At 35.2% G+C, this 22,564-nt stretch overlaps 2 protein-coding genes across 2 annotated transcripts; both read left to right on the top strand.

Annotated features, from left to right (window-relative positions):
* The first annotated feature begins 3,702 nt into the window (after window positions 1-3,702).
* On the top strand, window positions 3,703-4,074 carry LOC149949062 (THAP domain-containing protein 2-like). The gene has a single exon (XM_090169143.1). It carries the CDS (start codon window positions 3,703-3,705, stop codon window positions 4,072-4,074), a length of 372 nt encoding a protein of 123 aa, XP_090025269.1.
* Window positions 4,075-19,949: 15,875 nt separating this feature from the next.
* On the top strand, window positions 19,950-20,477 carry LOC149949061 (baculoviral IAP repeat-containing protein 7-B-like). Its single transcript, XM_090169141.1, has one exon. It carries the CDS (start codon window positions 19,950-19,952, stop codon window positions 20,475-20,477), a length of 528 nt encoding a protein of 175 aa, XP_090025267.1.
* Window positions 20,478-22,564: the final 2,087 nt, after the last annotated feature.

Genomic DNA, 22,564 nt, shown 5'->3' with positions numbered 1-22,564 from the left:
TTTCGATGGTGAAGGTCGCGAAGAAATGGCGAAAAGTGTTTAGAGTTGACTACTTCTGTAGAATATTCTCGTTGTACCGATAGATTCCTATTTTACCCCAAATTGTTAAATTTCGATGATGTTAGGTTCCGAAGGTTAATTATATCGTTAAGAGATGGTGAAAGAAGTGTAGTTGTCTAATTTTTAGAGTATCCTTATGTAAGCTTTATGTACTTACATTGTTAGTTACTCGTGTTATTTCTTAATTTTGCTGACATTAAATCGAGAAAAGTTTGTTTTATTTTATTATGATACAAACCCTAAAGGCTCTTTTTAACATTTGCTACAGACCTCGCGCTGGCTTAAAATGAAGTACAGTCAAATATTTGTTGATCAAACATTTCACCGCGCCAGTGGAGATGGGAGACCGCAGGCTCTGGACCACAGAACCTAGCCTCTTCACCTTTTTCTGCAGTATATCATTGTTTTCATTTCCATGATAACTGCAGTCACCAGCGACCTGATCTAGCTGAACCTATTTGTGGACTTAGTCTGTACTTTTATAAATAGCAAATGGGAAAATTGTAAACTATGCAATAAATATAGTTATTCAAATAAAAACAATTCTGAATCTGGGAATTTTTTGTTGAACTGTAGCAGTTCTAGGAGGATTTCTTGTCATTTAAAATATCTCTACTTCGCCGTGTATCCTACTCAGCGCAAAATTTCAGGAGCGGGAAAACTGGGAAATAAAACATACACTGCGTGCAGCGTTTTTTGAAACTTTTTTTTCCAGTCGCTTTGAACAGTGGCGTAGCTTCAGATTTTAGACCCACCAGCAACTAAACTCCATGGGCCCTTTTTTTGAAATATATTCCCCATAGAGTAATTAATAATAACAAATGATTAAGTTTCTTTTTTGGAATGTAATAACTATAATTTATTTCAACTCTAATAGCATTTACTATGAAAAGTTGTAACCTTTATAGATTCCCCCTGAAATTAAAGCCCCAACTTGCGAAAGGTAAGTAGCCGGATTTGCGCGGCGAAGACTACTTCCCCTCAAAACCGGTATATCATTTATTTTGGCGGGAAAACAGCCGGTAAAGATGATGATACTATTTACCCTCTAATATCGGGGCTTCGTTCTGGTTGGGGTAAAATAGCTTTGTCCGCGCGGTTGAAGATATTTTCCCCCGACATTGAATGAGCCCCCAAAGTTGGGGATAAATAGCAACTGCCGCGCGGAACAAGTTACTTACCATCGACTCCGACTTTCGGGGGTAAATAGCCCGGTCCGCGCGGTCGTTGCTATTTACCCCCAGAAGCTGGGGGTAAATAGCCAGGATCTGAGCCTCAACTATTTTCCCCCAAAAGTTGGGGGTAAATAGTTACAGACTAATTACCCCCTAAAGTCGGGGTTAAATAGCAACGGCCAAATCCTTTTCCGACTACGTTAAAGCAATGTCATAATGATATACTGGTCGAGATCTACAACTTGACTATAAAGTAAATTTGTTGGTTTGTTTTTTGTTTTTTAACTAGCGTTTTCATCATTAGATTTCTAGAATTCGCTTCCATTAAAATTTCTCAAGAAAACTCGTAAACTAAAAAGGAAAAAAGAAATTGATTATTTTGTATCGCTTCTGTACGCTCCTAATATCAACATATGAATAAAAATGCTTAGTTTTCTATTGTATCTTTTATTTTAACCTCTTAAAAATTCGACTTGCGCGTAAATTAATATCTCAAAAACATATTTAGCCCTATTGTCATTAGGAATATTTTCAAAACTTTAATAAAAATACTATTAAGTCACCATTACATGAAAATAAAGTATTATTAATACAAACTTGTCAGTCAGTCGACAATTAGTATTCATACATACCTGTCTGTCAGATACTTCTTTGTCTAAAACCACCGTACCTAGAAAAAATAATTTAAGGGTAAAACCTTAAATCAAAATTGAGTATTACACAGTCAACTGGTCAGTCTGTCAGTACCCGTTTATCTGTAATATAAGTAATATAAAAATACTTTAAAAGAAAAATTACCGGACAAAATATGCATAGCTGTCCAGTTCTGTTCCGTCCTCCTCTGGCATGCCAGCAGTTGATACCTGAAAAAATATGCATAGCTGTCCAGTTCTGTTCCGTCCTCTCTGACATGCCGGCAGTTGATACCTGAAAAAACACCTACCTAGAAAATAAAAATTATATTCTTGTTACCTGTAATAAAAATTTCAATATTTCGTCATACCTTCAGTCCACGTCTACCTGAAACCTAAAAGAAGGCCACAAAAATTTATAAATAAAAGTTATTATAAGTTCACTGTTAACTACCCTCCGTCTATACCAGCATCGAGTACCTAAAATTAATATTAAAAATCGGATAGAATTAATGAATATTCTTTTTGTCATGGAGTATTAGAAATTAGTGTAAATAAAACATATCAAAAATTACCCTAATAAAATTTAAGACCACCATATATTTATCAGGGAGTACTAGAAATTACTTCAAATAAAAAACAAACATTTTTTGGTAAAAGTTTTATTTTGTTTTAAAAAATTTTTCTACTTAACATTTTAAAATATATATTTTTTAAATTTACAAAGATTATACTTAAAATATTAAAGTTTGTACTGAAATTTTTAAAAATGTTTACTTTACATTTTACAAAAAATATATATTTTAAATTATTTAAAAAACTTGTTGCAGTTTCCTTAATTTAAATTTAAGTCACAACATTTCCGACCGAGTCATTGAAAATCTGTGAATCTAAAATAGCTTGTTCAAGCAATCCTCCGTCTAGTTCATAGAATGTTTGACCTAAAAAACTTTAAAATAAAGCGTTACTGAATAACGGCACAAATAAATTAATATTACTTACAATTTCCCACTACCGCTTCGTGATCGATTCCATCCGAGGTTTCGTTTAATTCCGCTAATCCACTTGATTTAGTTGGTGTTGATTGTCCTATTAAAGAAATGTTATCATCTAGCGTTATAAAAGTAGAAAAAAATTACAAAACTTACCTTTGTTGATTTCCTGTTGTTCGCCAGCTTCGTTAATGGAGTTTTCCATATCTGGTGATCCAGTTGACATTGGTGATGCGTGTGCTTTAAAAGAAATGTGATAATCTAGCGTTATTAAAGTGAAAAAAAAATAAAAAACTTACCTTTGTTGATTTCCTGTTGTTCGCCAACTTCGTTATTCTTGTCTCCCGAAGCTTCGTTAATGGAGTTTTCCAAATCTGGTGATCCAGTTGACATTGGTGATGAGTGTACTTTAAAGGGATAATGAAATCCCTATTAAACCTATATTTATTCTTTTTCAAATTCTTAAATAAGTACGAAAATGGTACTTACAAATTTTTATTGATTAAATTCAATTTTTAATTAAATAAAATCTTCAGTGAAAACTGGCTGTAGCAGACGCCGGCCGATTTCCACTGTATTTTGCCGCCGCCAATAAGTGATCTCAATTCCCAAAACCGGAATTTTGGCATTCTTCGCTCGCTTATTTTGCTAAGCCTACTTCAAGCAACTTCAGAATTTTCGCCAAAATGTATTTACAAACGTAATAAGTGTTTTAAAAAGCTAATAAAGTTTATTGAATATTAATTAAAGCTGTTTCAGTTCAATTTCATCGGTAAGAGATTAATTTTATGAGAATTATTTAACAGTTGCCGAACAAATCAGTCTAACAGTAACTTTCTACAAATGCAGATGTCTGCTGGAGATAGATGTGCAGTTTTTGACTGTAATAATTCTCGCCAGAACACAAAAGGACATAATGTAATGTTCCATAGATTTCCCAATGGTCCTACTATTAAAAGTCAGTGGATTAAAATATTAGGGAGATCTGATGATTGGGTTCCTCCAGTAAATTTAACAGTATGTTCCAATCACTTCCCTGATCACTGTTATAACTTCAATGCTGCTGGTGAAAAACAACGTCTTAAACGTGGATCAGTACCACATTTAAATAATGATCTTAACCAGTCTAAAAGATTGAGACTTAGTGACCCTGATGCTGGACCAAGCTTTGTAGAGGCTCCAATCCCCGAACCAATGGAAAATCCAAAGCATTAAATGTAGAAGAGAGTATAGAGAATGTTCCACTGCCTTTGCTTTCACACGGATTGGACTTGAGTTTTCACGATGCTGAAAGTTCAGTGCAGGCTTTAGAGTTTCATTCCTATGCCTCTAGGGTAAGAATTTTCTTCTTCTTTATTGTAAAATTTAATTAAGATATAAATGGACCTTTCCATCTGAACTTGATCCTCATCTTGAGGAGAAGTTTATTGTCTTTTCATCATGTCTCTTCGCTCTTTTCAAAATTTGCCATGTATGCCATAAAAGTCCAATATCAAATTTTAATCGAAGAATTTCTGGTTCTTTTCTGAGCATTGAGACACAATGCTTGGATGGCCACATTTTTAAATCGTCAAGCCAGCCAAAATTTGTTGAAACAGCTTGGGGAAATTATAAACTCGCTGCATGCATATTCTTTTCTGGAGCTTTGCCCACTAAATTTTTGATGGTTTTGAAACAATTTAAACTCAAGTGCTTCAGTTTGAGAATGTATTTCTATTACCAAAGAATGTTTCATCCAATAATAGAAAAAGTATAAAGCTATCCATTGTTTTTTATTTAATTTTATTTGTATATTAATTTTGCTGTTAAATTACATGAGAAACTGTTAGAAAAAGTGCAAGAAACACCCCTAAATGTCTGCGCAGATGGAAGGGCAGATTAGCCAGGTAGTTAATTATTAATTAATTTAATTCTTTGATAAAATGAACCTTGAAATATAAATATTGAAATTGTACATTTAGGTTTCTCTGCTAAATACGAGATGTACAACTTTATGATTGGAGAAACTAGAAAAATCATTCATATTGAGCTTGTACAATCAACTGAAGTCAAGAGCTCTAACGCTATGGAAATTGAAGGCCTAATTAGAGGCTTAAAATTTTTCAGTGACAAAGGTGTTAAAATTGGAAAATTAGTAACAGATCGACACATTGCAATTACAGCATATATAAGGAAAAAACACCCAGAAATTACCCATGAATTTGACAACTGGCATGTGGCTAAAAGTAGATATTTTTCAATGGTTTCAAGTTTTCAACCATTATTAAGTTATTTTTAAAAAAATTCTTTTTTTTTCAGATTTAAAGAAGAAACTAAGGGCACTATTGAAAATAAAGGGTTGTGAAGACCTGAAGTTTTGGATACAGTCGTTTATAAATCACGTGTATTGGTTAGCTCACTCGTCAGAAACCAAGGATGAACGTATTGGTAAATGGATTTCCCTACTTAACCATATCTGCGACGTACATAAGGGTCACACTAAAGAATTTCCAAATTGTCTGCATGATGAGATATCCACTGAGGATGAGAGATATTGGAAAAGCAGAGGTAAGAAATATGTTTTACCAAAGTAGCATAATTACCAAAGTGTGACATTCAAACCAGTGGCGTAGCTAGGGGAGGGCACAGGGGGGTACAAATTTTTTACTTTTTTTTATTTATTTTCATTGTGTGCCTCTCCTGAAGCCAAATCCTGGCTACCCCACTGATTCGAACCTTTTTCATAATGAATGCTACAAGCGACATACAAGTTGGGAGGGGAGAATGGAGGGTATGCCTTGGGGAAGGAAAGAAACGAATAAAAGTCACCCGCTTTTAATTCTACCGCATCGGGTGACGTAAATTTTACGGAGCAATTGAATTAATGGGACGATTGGGTTTATTTTAAGGGGGGGCGCAACGGTTGAGAGAAACGCTAAAAAACGGCTCTGCATAGACATTCTCCCAAGGTATAAATAAATACATTCTTGTTACTCCTTATGTCCCATAAAACACCTTGTATATAATTTAATCCAAAATTTTAAATATTATTTCATATACAGAATTCATCACATATCAAAAATTATTGCCTATTATCACTGCTCCTAATACTCTAGCCGCAGTTGCGCAGTTATCACAGAAATTTCAAACTTATTCATTGGAGGTTTTCCATTCGGTGCTGAATTCATTTACACCAAAAAGAATCCATTTTCATAAAGATTCGATGCTATCTAGGTAGTTAACTCAAACTTTGATTTTGTTTGATATTAATTTCACATTTATTTCCTTCCAAGAACATATCTAGTAGCCCTTCATTTTAATGAAAATGGACAGAAAGCGAAACGACTTAACCAACAAGGTGAAGAAGAGTATTATGTGGCCTACCCAGAAGCAAAGGCTGGAGAACCAACTGCTTGGGTTATTTTGGAAGATAACACATATGGTATTTTTAAACTTTTCCAGTGATGCAATAAATGCTAAATATGATACTTAGCCCATTCACAATAAATCTTTTTTTTTTCAGAATATGTTGATAATCTTTTACAAATGGCATATGAAAATGCATTGAAAGCATCTTAAGGCAGTACCCTAATGGCACCAGCGTGTACAGCAGAAACTTTTGCTGCTAAATATTCAAAAGGAGTTGATAAGGACAAAACTGTAGCAAAAAAACGCAGTAGATTTCAATGAAATTTCAGACTTGCAAATATAACAATTTAATAAAAGTATTATTTTCAAGTAAAAAATTACAATATTTACAAAAACAGTTATGACAATATAACAGGAGAAATTACAAATTAACATTATGAACCATGTACCCAAAAGCAGTGCTAAGAATTTTTTTACCCTCTCCATAATCAGTAATATAACAGCGGGGGGCCAACTTATGGCCAAGTTTATATTATTGAAAATGAGGCCTATATAGGGCCCCCACAATGCACAGGCACAAGCCTTCAGAGTGCTCCCAAATCCTCAGGGGGGCATAGATTTGGTATAAAATAAAATGTTTTATGGTAGCTTAAAAGGCACCTACATGAATTTTCGGTGTACTCTGTCTTGAACTGGCAGTAGGTTGGTTGTAAGTCACATATGCTATGCAGTCAGCCTACTTCCAATTGAAGAGAGTACATTGAAAAATCATGTAGTCGGCCTTTAAGGATAATAAGAGGTTTAAGAATATTAATAATATATTTTAGCCCACTTATTTGGCCTACCTTTCTAAACAATAACTACTGATCTCGGTGGCAAAATATTTTGTAATTATATGAAAATTTAACAATAACAAAAATTCAATAATTCCACTAACTAATACTATGAATTATTTAAGAAATACTGAAAATATAATGGAATTATTTAAAGGGATCCATCACTCACAACAGGGGGACGCATAGGGGTAACATAAAATCCAGACTTGCAGTGTGCTTCAAAACCAGTTTTTTGTGACCCCTATGCCTTCCCCTGTTGTGAGTGAGCGATCCCTTTAAGGATAATGAAGGGGTTATAACAAAAATACTATGAATGGCATAATATGATAATACCATCAGACTGACTTATAATACAAAGGAATGATTTACAAAAATTACGGAAATTATGAAAAAATTAGGTATTATAAGCACTATGAAAACTCAGAAACCTTGGTATCGGGGATACCTAAATCCGGTGTATTCACCAGATTCCCGGATCTTTACAACTGCGCAGCTGGGAATCGATGTCCTCCTACGTAAACCCATTTTGCCATGAGCTACATATATATAGTTTCTGTAGGCTATATACCTATATTCCCTATAAGAATCCTCTAAACGTTTAATTTTGTAGGGAAAAGATATGGTTTTACCATAAGTTTACAATATTGTTTCTTAAGTCTATCACTTCTTTTTTTTTGTATTCCAAATATTTACCAAAAGGTGATCACAAGAGAGACTATATTGGGCTTCCTGCATTGTTTTGCATCCCCTTGTTATAAAGCCTCTTATAGCTTTTAACAGCGCTTCATTGGGGGGCGATTTTCTTACCACTAAGGCGTCACTATATATCTCTCTCAGTAAAATATTTCTACTATAACACACTTATTGAAAAATATTATAGACTTATAGTTTTACTGACAAACTTACTCATGAATGTTAAAATCATATCTATCGTTCATTTGCTGAACATGATATAGGTAATTGTTTTCTAGGACATCCATATCGGTGCAATTAACCCAATTTAATGAAAGGTCTGTATACATGCTAGACCAACAGCCTTTTCTCGGATTTGCCTGACCTCCTGGCAGCAAAACATTTCTGACACAGTTGGCATTATAACACAGTTGTTACATTTGCACCTGTTTTTTTTGTTAATTTCTGGAATCAAAGAACTATATAGGTTTAAGGCATAGCAATAAATTAGACTACTAACCAGTTAGTATTCCCGATTCGTTCGTTATTTGGGTTCACACCAACTTCATTCTCAACCTCAGGCTCTCCATCAGAGTTAACACCTCTACCTCTATTTCTATGTTCGGCTTCTCTAGGCTCAAACATATATGGCTGCGCACCTAAATGTTCCTCTTGCATCTTCAGCTTTGCCTCCAATTACTATTTAATAACCTTTTTAAAATCATTTATTACGTTTATAATCGAAAATTCTGAAGTTGCTTGAAGTAGCCTTAGCAAAATAAGCGAGTGAAGAATGACAAAATTCGGTTTTGGGAATTGAGATCCCTTATTGGCGGCTAGGCTCGAGGGGTGAAAAGAGCGGCGATTGGTTCTCCTATATGAATCTTGACGGCGGCTAAATACAGTGGAAATGTCTGCTACAGCCAGTTTTCACTGAAGTTTTTATTTAATTAAAAATTGAATTTATTCAATAAAAGTTTGTTAGTACCATTTTCGTACTTATTTTTGAATTAGAAAAAGAATAAATATATTTTTATAGGGATTTCATTATCCCTTTAAGCTTTACTAGGGTAAGATCCCGTCGCTGAAACCACGGACAGTAATGAATTGACGTATTTTAAATCATCATAATGTCTCGCTTTGGTTTTACGAAAACTTTCTTCGTGCCCCATTTTAGCGACTTGCGAAAACAGTAAGGTGGCGGTAATTATGCAGAGCATTTTTATTAGTTAAGAGCTGAGGATTATAATTGAAGGTTTTCACAGAACATTATGAAATAATCGGACCCCGTTATACAGTATACTAGGGATGCAACGGTTCCACTTTTTTTGGACTATCTCGGTTCCGGTTCCGGTTTCTAAATTTTGGCTTTATCGGTTCCGGTTACGGTTCCGGTTATCAAAATTTTAATTTATCGGTTCCGGTTCCTAAACGGTTCCTATAGGGTTCCAGTGTGTTTAGTATTAATTAAAGTTAAATACACAAGCAATTCAAATGTAGTTAAAGATAACTTAAATCCACCACATTTATTTATTTAGAATATAAAATTTGTTTTTGATAAATTATATTTTAAAAAAAGTAGCTATCTCAGTGACGTAGCTATGGGTTCGGGGTTCTCCCGCGAAACTGTTTTTGGGGTCCCTTATAATCATTAAGGCCGAGTCGCGATTATCGCAATCTAGAGTTAGGGCTAACATATATCGCCTTCTACAATTAGATATATAAAACGGTTTAAAATGGCTTTAAGCCCTAAGTGAAACGATTAAGATAAATGACGGCAATCAGCGTCTGGAACATTGAAAACAAAGGTTCTGGTAGAACTTGAAAGTCTGGAGTTCAGACTCCCAAGTCTGACCAGAAAAGCGATCTAGATGACTTAATGTAAAATAATTAAAAAGGTTATTGCTACTATTATCTCGTAGGGAATTCATGTAAGTGCGTTATTTGTTTATTCAATAAAGTAGGGAAAAAATGAAATCTTATGTTTGAAAATTCCTACGGTTTCATCGTTTCAAGATGGAGGGGTGGGGGGGGGATGTTATACTTTCAAGTTTTGGAGAGATAATACCTTCCCTTCCGCTCCTCATTTCAGGGGCGTAGGAACGATTTAGAAGTTGGAGGGGGCAAAAAGAAACGAAACGGGGGTCAAGGAGAATTAGCTGCACCCTCCCAGCAAAATTCTAGTTAGGGGCATTACCCCTGGTTCCTACGCCCCTGCCTCATTTCATTGAAAAATATAAAGACGGGATTTCTATGACTAGTTTTGATTTCAGTTAAGTATATCGTTCGAAATGGAGTCCATTTTATTTCGTTCAATAAGCATTGTCATTTGTGAAATGTAAGCAAATGCATAAGTTGAAATTTTAGATTTTCTAGACAAAAACTACCCAGGCCAGCGATTATATTATGGAAACTAATTAGCCTTACCTTTAAAACTTTAAATTCAGAAACACAACTTAGTTATTAATTTACAAGGTTTAACGATCTGCTATTAAACACGTGTCTCGATACTTTTGAAACTTCAGTATGTTACTTTCAATAATGTACGTTGTTTGGATATTTATGCGACTGTTATTGTGGTTGTATTTATAAAGTTTTGGGCGCGCCTGTTGAAACACAAAGAAATATTTGAAGCAAGTAAAACATTAACTTGAGCTGACGAGAGAAAAAAACTAGACGAGGCCTCGCGCGGTTGGACTGTACACAGTCCCATAGGCAATTGCGGAGTCTGCCGGGGCGTTATTTACGCCACTGGCTTTTCTGCTGTTTCTCCTCTAACTCGGTTGCGAATGGGATCAAAAATTATGCTTGCCCATTACCCCACTAAATAATTGCTCGGAAGGCATACTAGTAGCAGTAAACGCCAAATATTTTTGTGGCCTTTGCTACTTTTGTGAAATTGGGTCGAGTTTTCTGACTTAAGAAAATAAAACTAAAACTATCGCGGATTTCCGGATTATGCCAGTTTTTTAGCAAACATTTGGAGGACTAGCCTATTTTCAATTGATTATACGTAAGGGTGTGTCAGTTGACAGTTACGTAGAAACCCACATAGAGTGAGATAGGATAAAGATGAGCTTATATGAAAAACTAATAGTAAATTTCAACATGCGCTTAATGTTGGTATATAAAGTTATAGAATTGTTTAAAAACCGTTTAAAACAATGAAAATCTCGGTTCCGGTTCCGGTTTCAGTTATCATTTTTTTACAAATATCGGTTCCGGTTCCGGTTCCGGATACAGTTATCAAATTTTTATATTATCGGTTCCGGTTTCGGTTCCGGTTCCTAGAATTTACTCGGTTCTTCTCGGTTAAGGTTCCGGTTATCCTTTGCATCCCTAATGTATACTAATATTCGCGACCAAAGAGAGGTCAATGGGGGGACCTTGTTTTTTTTCCAACTGTATCCTTATTGTTCTAGTCATTTGGTGAAATGATTATCCCATTTTTCAACCTTTGATGATTCATTTTTCAACTTCATTTGATCCGTGGTAGGAGTAGGATCCCCCGATGGTTTTTTCTTGAATACCTTTAAGCCTTCTTGGTTCATTGTATGTAAAATGAATCACAAAAGGCTGAATAATGAACCTTTTTTAAAAACTGAACCTTCAAATAAACGTTTTGTAATGAAATTGGTACCAAGACGAAATTGACAAACGAAATATTTTATCAGCTATGTCCAACATTTAGGAAATTGTTGAAAATTGGCAATACTTATTTTACATTGACAACGGAATGTGTAAGAATTCCAAACCTTCTTGTTATTTCGTCTACGCACGAATTGCTCATCATGGACCCCATTTAACTTTCTAAAGTAGTCTGGTGACGGCTTTGTTGTATTTTCTCTACCGTTATTATATTTAATATTTTACATTACAAAATTGGTCTATATACTCCATAGACCTTCAAATTCTATTTTATTTCAAATAGAATGTATTGTGCATCTTCCTAATCTATCAAATTGTAAGATCTGGAAACTAAAATACACAAAATATAAGATAATGAAGTGACATTTTAATTATTTTAGCACTCGCAGAATGAGACTATCTTCCTTACCAGCGTCTACTAAATAGTTTATTATGGATTTTATGAAATTTACTAGCGGTAAGCAATTAAAATGGTTCTTATTAATTAGGCTCTGCTCCTCATGTGAGACCAAGCTTTTCTCTCGTCTACACTGTGCCTTAGTTTGCACATGATATTGAGGATTAAATTAAAATAAGTTCGCCAAGAACGTGATAATATTATTTCGTGCGACACATAAACGACTTCGATAATAAAGTGCCACACTTATATATGACTTCTGACTATATTCGGTTTCGATAAGAAAGTGCCACACTTATTTTTACTTCTGACCACACACGGTTTCGATAAGAAAGTGCCACACTTATTTATTACTTCTGCCAAATACACGACTTCGATAAGAAAGTTCCACACCAGGCCTTTAAACACGCTATCGCTGTGTTGTGTACACATTTCATTGGACGAGCCTTGAAGGCACACTATCAAGGGCATTTGTTTTTAAAATTGATGTTGAGCTTCCTGTTTTTTGAATCCAGGCGGCGCCACCATCGTGATGCGACGCGCTAGAACTAAGTTCATTTTTCACCTAAGAAGGATCTATTTCCGTTTGATTAATCCATGATAGATCCGATCTTCTTAGGTGAAAGTTGAACATGGATCTATCACCTGCAGCTTTAGCCAGTGCAAGTTTTTATTTTATAACTATTCTTGCTTTTTCTTTGAGTAGACAGTAAACACGATAAAAAAAATCTTTACTCCCAGGAACTAGCATTTTGTAAAAATATTTTCGTTTAAAGAAGGCTAGTTCCGGGGCCATTTTACGAAAAGGGGGAAGACAATTTCCCAATTTTCCCAATTATGCTTTGCGTGATTTGAACCTGTAAGGGCGAGTTTGTCACCACTACTAGGTAATTGTTTCTCATTTTCTTTTCTCCGCACCTTTCATACAGAGAGGACACTTCGTCGGACTCTCTAGTATTTTAAACAGAAAATTCACCTTTCTCGAGAGCTTACGCTTACTAGCAGCTTACCTCCTTTTCTTCGTCTTCTCCGCAGAACGTTTTATAGGTTAACCGATACTGCTCTTCGGGATTTGGAGCAGTGAGCACGCCTTTGCGAACGCTACGAGGTGACTAATTTCCAGTTTTCTCCGCCCCTTCTCTTTCAGAGAGGTTACCCGTAGACCTCTCTACAATGTCGAACGATTATCTCCCGCCTTTACGGGCACTAATAGCTAAAAATCTACTTGTACCGCTATTGAGTATACGCAAAATTTTGTTCCGCCCCCCCCCCATAGGGCGGTCACGAAATAAAAAGGATGATTCTGCGGTTTTATGAACGTATATGTTTGAAGGTTTGTCTCGCTTCACCATGCATCTTTAATTCTTATTGGATTTGGTTACGTTATTGCATTCTTTTTAAAATTATTCCTGAAATTTAATACAACATATTCAATTTAGGTACCCAACACATGATCATTACATAGATTTGGTGAAAAGAGTTATAATGAAGTAAAAATTGTTGAGTGATGAGACGAGGATGGAAATTTTCTTTAAAACACTAAAGCTTATGTGAGTAAAACATTTTGGTGGTCGCTTATGCAACGTTTTTATATATTTTTCTATTTCGAGATAATACGATTGCAGGCTATTAAACTTCAAAAAGTTCAGTATCGAATTTACTAAGGGTGGTTCATTGCACTGAAAGAAGTCCCGTGTTGATCTTAATTAGAGTAAGTAGTTAAACTTTAAAAGTCTCAGTATCGAACTTAATATGGGTGGTTAATTAAACCGAAATTGGCCCGGTAATGATATAGTTTAGGGTGGTTAACTGTACTGAAAGATGTTCCGTTAATTAGAGTGGGTAATATAACTTCAAAAGGTTCAGTATCGAAAGCACTGAAGTAGTTAATGACAGCATGTTTTGTTAAAAAATCCCTACCGAGAATAATATCACAAAGAAGTGAAGGAACTCGCGAGTAAAATACTTTGCATTCATTAAATTTAAAGGGAAAAATTTCCGATACCCTTGTAAAAGTATATTTTCAATCACCTAACCTACCAGTTGGTAGTAAATTAATAGTAATTGTATCCGAACCGTGGAGCTAACGCCATTGCGTCAGACTCATAAAAGATGACCGAGCGACACATTCATCATGGACGAATCGAATTTTAATCCCTACGAGATTGTTGCGTTTTCTAGTCACTAGGCCTATTTGATACGGGAACCTCTGGCGGGCTGTGCCCTCTCGTCGAACCAGCGCGTTCCCTCTTCGCGGCCCGTTGCAGCGTTTCCCAAACGAGGTGTGGGACAATTGTTGGAAAAATGACCGATACCGTGACAGGTAAAAACTTTGTGGAGGTGGAGCTGTAAGCGGACGCATTAATGTCTAGGTGGGCCATAGTACAACAAACGATAGCCTTGTAGGTTATTAAGATCGTACAATCTCCAACCACCGTATTGAGTTGGAACAAAATTAGCAAAACAATTCTGCAATTACTACCAATTGTCGAGCCCCAGTTCGGGTGCTAATATAACGGATGGTACCAGTTCAGCTAATAGCAAAACTCAATATCAGTAACACATTCCCAGCCGCTATAATAATTTAATTTTGATAACCAACGGTTATCCAATCCACTTAAAACGTGGAAGGAGTATTGCGATTTTAATATTTGTTTTAACTTGAAATTCATTAAGCAATAGATTTTCGATTACTCACCAAATAATCCATTTTATATAGTGGCTATCGTCTAATTAACTTCAACAACGAGGCCGCGCACAATATATATCAATATGGTTTAACAATAAAAATCGTCATTGTCAATAAATTTTAATTTTTGCCGTTAACCTTTAAAGCGCCATCTGATTTGTAGAAGACATTAAACGGAAGGGGGGAATTTCAATTTGGACCCGTCCTTACGTTGTAAAATTATATGAACTTCTAAGTGAATAGTAGAAAAGAAAAAGAAAAAAATTTAATGAAGTTAACAGAAAATAAAGAAACATTTATTAATTTTACAATTACAAGAATGAGTAAAGATTCAAAGCTGTAGAAAACTTTAATCTTTGGTATTTTTGAATGTCCTAATTTTCCTTTGTTAAAATATAATAAATTTAATAAATGAATGAGTAGTTTACCCCCCTCTTTCTAGCCAAGCGCGGGGGGCGCAGCGTGCTTTCCCCCACTCGTCCACAGCTGCGTGACGGGGGGAATGAAGCGGGGAATCGCGATTCCGCCCCCCTCGGGCGCGTGTCACGCGTGCACTCGTGCGTAACGAGCACAGGTGTTAATTAATTAGCCTAGTTAGTCGACCTGTTCAAGGTCAAAAGGGTGAATATTAATGAGCGTGCCAAGTATTGTTTTACCGTTAGGGGTCATTGACCTGTTAGATAGTATAGTAACATGTGTTTAGGATCAACAAGTAGTTATCTTGTTTATTATATGTTTGAATATTAATTTTTGGCGGGAAAGTGTAAGCGTCGCGTGTATAAAAATCAACAAGTGGTGAAACTCTTTAGGTTTATTAATGTACACTTATGTTTGACATGATTTTGGCGGGGAAACGGGTAAAGTTTGTACCTTTATAATTACCAGTTAACCGTTAGGGTTCATGACCTGGTTGCTATATGGTTAACAACTCATTTTTGGCGGGAATTTAACATGTGTTTCGGTTAGAAAAGCGCGGGAAATTGTAAGCGTCGATTAATAAGTAGTTACACTCTTTAGGTTTATTATATGTTTGAATATTAATTTATGGCGGGGAAACGGGTAAAGTTTGTACCTTTATAATTACACGTTAGAGCTAATTGACCTGGTTGCTAGATGGTTAACAACTCATTAGCATTTTTGGCGGGGATTTAACATGCGTTTATGATGATGTAAGCGCGAAAAAGATCAATGAACAAGTGGAGGGGGTAAAGTTTGTATTTACTAGTATAAACGTTTGTATGGTTTAATTACCTGACAACGGTTAGGAAGCGTCTTTGGGATTATGGACCCGAACAAGTGATCTCTTTTAGTGGATGTTATATGGTTGAGCTTTTAGCATTTTGGCGAGAAAATTATTTAACATGTTCTGAAGACGGTTAGCGTGGAAGTATTACCTGTCAAGACATCAATGTTAGGAAGCGTCTTAAGTAATCTTAAGAAGTAAATATTAATGAGTTTTATAAGCTGTGTTTTAAGAGCGGTAAAAATGATTCATATTTACGCTAACAACACATAACGGGGTAAAGTTTTTAGGCTGGTTTCGAGTGGTCTCTCTTTTAGCGGTTGTTATAAGAACTCTTAGTCATTTTTGACTTGAAAATTCTTTAACATGTGAAATGATTAGGGAGAAAATGTATCGACCAATTAACAAGTGGTGTCTTGGTTGAACTCTTAGGAAGAAATTGAGAGTTAAAGGTATAATAAAAGGTTACATCATAATAAGCTGTGTTGTAATAACCGTTAGGAAGCGTGGTAAAAATGATTCACTTTTAATGACTGAACATAACGGGATAAAGCTTGTATCGTGTTATAACCTGTCATTCGTGGTCATCTTTATAGTGTCCCACCAGGGGTGTCTCATTGGGTAACAAGTTGTCCCTATATGGTTCGTTAATGATTATAGCCGCGTCACGTGACACGCACCATTTTATTTACGGTAATTGAAATGGGTCTTCCATAAAGATTGCTGGTGAAAGTTTAACATTTGTCAATGCTTCACCACTAGACTGGTATCTTTGGATTCGGGTAGAAGTTTCAAATATAAGTCACCCCTAATACGGGCACGTTTTTAACGGTTTTTAGGTTATTAATCTTTATGCACATAAAAAGTATAGACTCTTAAACGCGCCTTCCCGAAGCGCGGTAAAAATGATTCATATTTACGCTAACAACACATAACGGGGTAAAGTTTGTAGGCTGGTTTCGAGTGGTCTCTCTTTTAGCGGTTGTTAGTCATTTTTGGCTGGAAAATTCATGTGTTTTGGCCGCCATCTTTAATGATTCATATTCAAACGGGTTCTGTGTATTGAAAAGGGTGTCCATGTCTGTTATTTTTAGGAAATTTGCCATATATACTTTAGATCAAGTTTGTTTTTAAACAAGTTGTCCCTAAAGGATTTTTATATATATATTAACATAAAACGTCGCATTAAAAGTCGGTTTTGGGTGTAAGCTGATAAATATTATGACAATGCATCATGTATTAATTTTATATTACCGTTAATGAGGACGCGCGAGAAACATTGTGCATTACGTGGTAAAGTTTTATTGTTAAGCCTGGCCATCGTGATTATTAAGCCTAAAATTTATGAAATGTAAACTGTGTATTCAAGGTTATATTGGGGTGAAGAAATGAGGGAGTTTTTAATTGGATATTTCAAGTTTTTAACATAGTCAATACGTTAATAACGGGGTAAAGATAGTATATCCTGTCATCCGTTAGGAAGCGTCTTTGGAGTCATCTCACGTAAACATGTGTTGAAAAGGGTGAATTACATAATGCCAAAAGACATTTCAATAACTCGCGTGTCGGCGTGTGTAACAAGTTTTCCCTATATGGTTCGATCAAAAAGCCGCGTCACGTGATCATCTGATTTATGGTTAATGAAAGGGGTCTTCCATAAATAAAATTATTATAATCATGCAATGCATTTTTTAGGTATAAACGTCGCTATCTATGGATATTTTCATTCGGATACATGATTACCTGATATGAAAACTGTATAAGTTTCAATATTTGGTTAAGTTGTCCCAAACAGGGGAAACCATTTTCGTGTAAAGTTAATCTAACAATGCCTCACGTACATAAATCGTTTAAATTGTTTTATATTACCGTACCTTCGGTCTGGTCTAATAAGAAATCGAACATGTTTTGTTCGCGAAAGATAAGGAGAATGAGATTAAGAAACTATCATTTTTAATATTACCACTTTTATAATAAACTAAGGTAATGCTTTGGGGTCCAGTTGCGTTGGGGACGTGTTAGATATTTTTAAATGTAGAAAAATAATTACTTCTGAGGGTGGCGCGGTAATAATTATCAATTACTTGTAAAAGTATATTTACATCGTCTTTGTAGACTTCTTAACAGTACATAACGTGGTAAATTGTCAAGCGGGGCCATCTTTGTTAGATCACGTACAATGTTGTTTTTAAACAAGTTGTACCCAACGGTTTTTTATATATTAACACATACATAAAAAGTCGCTAGATGACTTGGGTATAAGCTGATTAATATTATGACATTGTTCGGCGTCGTCATTTTAAGTTCAATGTTAAATTCGTTAACCTCCCAGTTTGAAACAAGTTGTCCCTATATTAAGAATAAGCTTGGGATTATTAACAACGTTTGCAGCTCTGGCCTTATAAATGTTTCACAGTCTTTACGCACATCGTATACATTTTCCACAAAATATCAGTTTTACGCATAAAATTTAATATTACCGCTTATAAATCCTAGTAAATATAATGCATTTATACATTGACACTATACGAAATATTTACATAACAAGGTCGGTTCGCGCTCATGAAATTTAAATAATAGTAAACTTTGTAGGGTAGATCACTTGACTTTGTAATGGATATTTCAATAACCGTTCATCATTTTAATAGATCAATGACGGTTTGAATTAATATTGTGGTATCTTAGGTATAATTAACAACGTTTGCAGCTCTGAATTTTCGTCGCTTAAGAATATGTCCATAAAAATTGATTATAAAAAGTTAAACACGCTGGTATCTATGGATTCGGGTTACCTAAACCGTTACTTAAACAAGTCGCCCCTATATGAACTTTTAAACGGTTATTCGTGTTAAACGTGTACATTGCATAAAACATTTACGACAACATATAACCAGTCGAACATGTCTGCGATTCTTTATAATTTTGCGTTAGTTTATCAATAATATCGTGTATATAAATTATAGAATTAAGAACTATACTTGTATTGAGCCGTTATAAATGTCGTAAAAATCTTTAATATTGAATAAACGTAAAAAAGATCCTCTAATCTATCGTTAACTAGCTGTATATTATTCCGTGTTTACCAAGCGGCACGAGGAATGTTTACGTAGTGGTTTAATAGACTTTAACATGTACGGTCCGTTAATTTTCGTAAGTGGTAGCGAAATTATGGGAGGGGCCTTTACGTGAAAGAACGCTCATTCAATTTGTGAACCTTTAAAATGATTAATAGTTTAGTATTATTAGCAGACATGGAGTTATAGTAATATTTACAGATTCTATTTAGATTTTAGAGTGGCATTGCCATTTCTCACCACCAGGGGTAAATTGAACTCTTATAAACGTTCGTTGTTTATTAAAGGACATTATAGTATTGCCATTTCTCACCACTAGGGGTAAATTGAACTCTTATAAACGTAACAAATAACGAACGTTACTTAATTCGTTGACCGAGGGTATTAAAGAGCATTATAGTTTCACCACCAGAGGTAAATTAAGAACTTAGTGGCAGCACACACTACCCTGATTGTAACGACTGCATTATTAATGTAAGCAATGTTTAAATACTTGACCAACGAATGTTCCTGTATGTTAGTTTAATGTTGATATTTCGGTTAATAATGCAGTAAAAAGCTAAGCCTAACAAAGACGTTGTCGTCAAAACTCGGACCAAAGCTATAACTTGTTTTTCTGTTATAATCTCCCGCGTATTAACTTGGTAATAATAATGGTTAAACGTATTTTATAGCGTCATATGAAATAACGGGCGGAAATAACTTACTGGCAGGTGTTTTCGGTATTGAGTGTGGCGGCTGAAAGGGCAATTTTGGACTTTTTGGTACCGTTTGAGAGGCGGTATTATTGTACTATACTTAATAAGTTTAAATAAAGTTTAACATATTGGAAGAAATGCCTTTCTTCGAAGAGTACCCTTTAATAACGCTCGTCTGTTTAACTATATATTTGGTTTTTTTTCTTGTGCCAGGTGTTTTGAAAACCATAACCACTAGATAGCGGTTTTTAAGTTACCGCTAGGTGACGCCAGTTACAATTTACCGCTAGGTGACGACAGTGGCCGCTACGTGACGCCGGTTACATTTTACGCGAGCTAAATTTTTAACCAGCTTTAAATACGTAAAAATGCACTTTGAAAGAAAAAGAATAGAGAGTTTCAACTCAAATTTTTCGGGAACCTTTTTAAATGTCAACGAGTTGGCAAACGCCGGCTTTTTTTACGTTGGGAATAAAAATATTGTCATGTGTTTCTGCTGTGATGGTTTGGTTAACGATTGGAAAGAGGGGAATGTACCCTTACTAATTCACATCCAACGGTTCCCGAATTGCAAATTTGTTCAGGATGAAACTACGGATAACATTCCCGTGCTACGCGAAACGAACGATTTTTGGAATTTAGGACCTATGCGATCTGAATTTCTGAGATTACAGTCGTTTAAGGATTTCCCGATTGATTACATAGACGTGAGAGATTTAGCACACGCAGGTCTCTACTACACGTATAACCAAGATTGTGTCAAATGTTTCTGTTGTGCTGGAGAGCTATTGGTTTGGGAACAGAACGATATTCCGATGGAAGAGCACGCTAAATATTACCCGAGATGTAAATTCGTTTTAAACCAGAACTGCGGTAACATACCATACGAGTATGATTCAAACCAAGCGCCCTATTCAAGCACTAACGAGAAGGCTCTGGTCTATAGCTTAATTACTCATGTCATTGAAACTCTAGATCGGAAAAAATCTAGACCACTTTGTAGCATTTTATAATTTTCAACCAGAAACAATGAGTATTAAAATATAGACGTTAAATCAATAAAACTTTGTGAGCGAGTGTCTTTCCCCTCGTTTTCAACATATTAAAACTGATATACGAAAAGACTATTCTGAACGCGTTGGTAAGGAAATTTTAAATGATGTACAATTAAAATAAGCTATTTTCGTACGTTACGCATCGTCGCTAGTAGCGCCTGTCCTGAGGAGGCTTTTTTGAAAATATACTGAAACTATTATTATCATGGTTCCTCGTGTATATAATTTGCTAGTGTACACTAATTTTTCGTATGGTATAATAACAAAGAACACATTTACTAATAAAAAATTTATTTATAAACTGTTTTTCAAATATATTACATCATTTAAACAATGATCAATCAAATCCCTTACGTCAAATGGACAATAACCTATAAATTGTTCCAAAAAATCTTTTTCCACTTGGTGATCCTGAGAAATACGAAAGGCGGCGTAAATTTCTATAAAGGCACAGGGAATTTGTCGCTTCTGTAATGGTTTATAAACCGCTTGAAATTTCGAAAAATTGTCGACCAAAACACTAAACATTAGGTCTATAACCGGTGCGCTTTGTTTTAACAGACTTAACTGTTCATCTATAAACACTTTAATTTCATTTAAAGCCAGAACTTGCGCTCTACTAAGTGATAGACTGGCTGATAAGTTTATTACGTATTCCAAATATTTTTGAGTAAACGGCATTAAATTTCATGAAAATCTTCCTCCCGAACAAGAAACTTCGAAATTGTGTTCAAAAGTACAATCGGAATAAGGTTCGACGGTCGGAATTGGCAGATAAATCTTTTTTATTGTTGTTGAGTTTAGATTTTCAATGACTGAAGACCATTCTTTTGTAAGGGCGTCCCATGTTTCTAAGGAAATGTCCGTACTTTGGGCTCCATTAGAAATATATATACCTGGCTCTTTGTTAAATATTGATACGGTCACTACCAATTGAGCGGGTGAATGTAACGTCAGAGAAACTAAAATAAAATATGTGTTAAATAAAATTAAAGTTTAAAAAAAGTTTTAACGTACCCTTTTTAAAGGACATTGTATGAATAATCCACTTTTTGTTATCGAATCAATTCAACTATAACATTTAGTCCTTGTATAAAACGTGCAGGAATTTTTTAATAGCTCGCGGCCTAGCTTCCTCGGCAAAAAAAACTTTCTCTTTCAGCGAAACTCTCTTTCTCTCTCCCGACGTCGCGCTTTTCGGGGCACCTCGGTGAAACGCTCTCTCTCCACGGCGGTGTGGCGCGCGTTTTTCTCTCACGCCGAGATAACCAGCTGGTGAAACTCCGCCTGAATGAGGGAGGCGTGTAAATTTATACCAAACGCTTTTGGGCCAAGTCCTCATGCATATTTTTTAAAATGTTAAATAATTACACATTTAAAATTTAGTGATACGTAACAATAAGTTTACCTCTTTTGATCAGTGTGTTGCTTTATTTTAATACAACCTATTATACATTTTTTATACATTTTTTATAAAATTTTTTAAACAATTTTTTATAAAATTTTTATACAATTTTTTACGTGTTATTTTTAACTCGGAACCTAGAAATGGAAAATGGTATTAGAATTGTAATTATTTTTTCGGAACCTAATGTTTTACCTCTTTCTACGACGATAGTGATTCCCGGAGCTGTAATTAATGTTTAAAATTAAAAATGAGAAACATGATAGTTTTGTTTTATAATTACCATTTCGAAGATCAAGCTCCCTAGGTTTGTTCGCTGGAGGTTCCGGGTTTTTCGGAGATGTGGCTGGTGGCGATTCGGTCGGGTCGTCCTGTTTCTCAGGATATATTTCTAGGGGATTACCCTCTATACTTTTTACATAATGGGCCACTTGCCTCACCTTTTCATAGGCGCACACATTTCTGTAAAATAAGAAATACTATATATTTTCCCCGACAAAAGATGGTGGTCATTGATTCATACCGCGTATGGTCGTTGTTAAAATGGTGGTGAAATTCTCCCGGCTGTAGCTCTAATTCGGGGAAATTAGGACACTCGAATCTCGTGGCCACAATTATTCGATCTAAGTCGATAAAGTTT

The sequence above is a fragment of the Leiobunum rupestre genome, chromosome 3 (genome assembly GCF_980474605.1).
Source record: "Leiobunum rupestre chromosome 3, qqLeiRupe1.1.hap1, whole genome shotgun sequence".
NCBI classification, from domain to species: Eukaryota; Metazoa; Arthropoda; class Arachnida; order Opiliones; family Sclerosomatidae; genus Leiobunum; species Leiobunum rupestre.
Note: the sequence above shows the minus strand (reverse complement) of the source record. Positions and strands in the feature narration are given on the sequence as shown.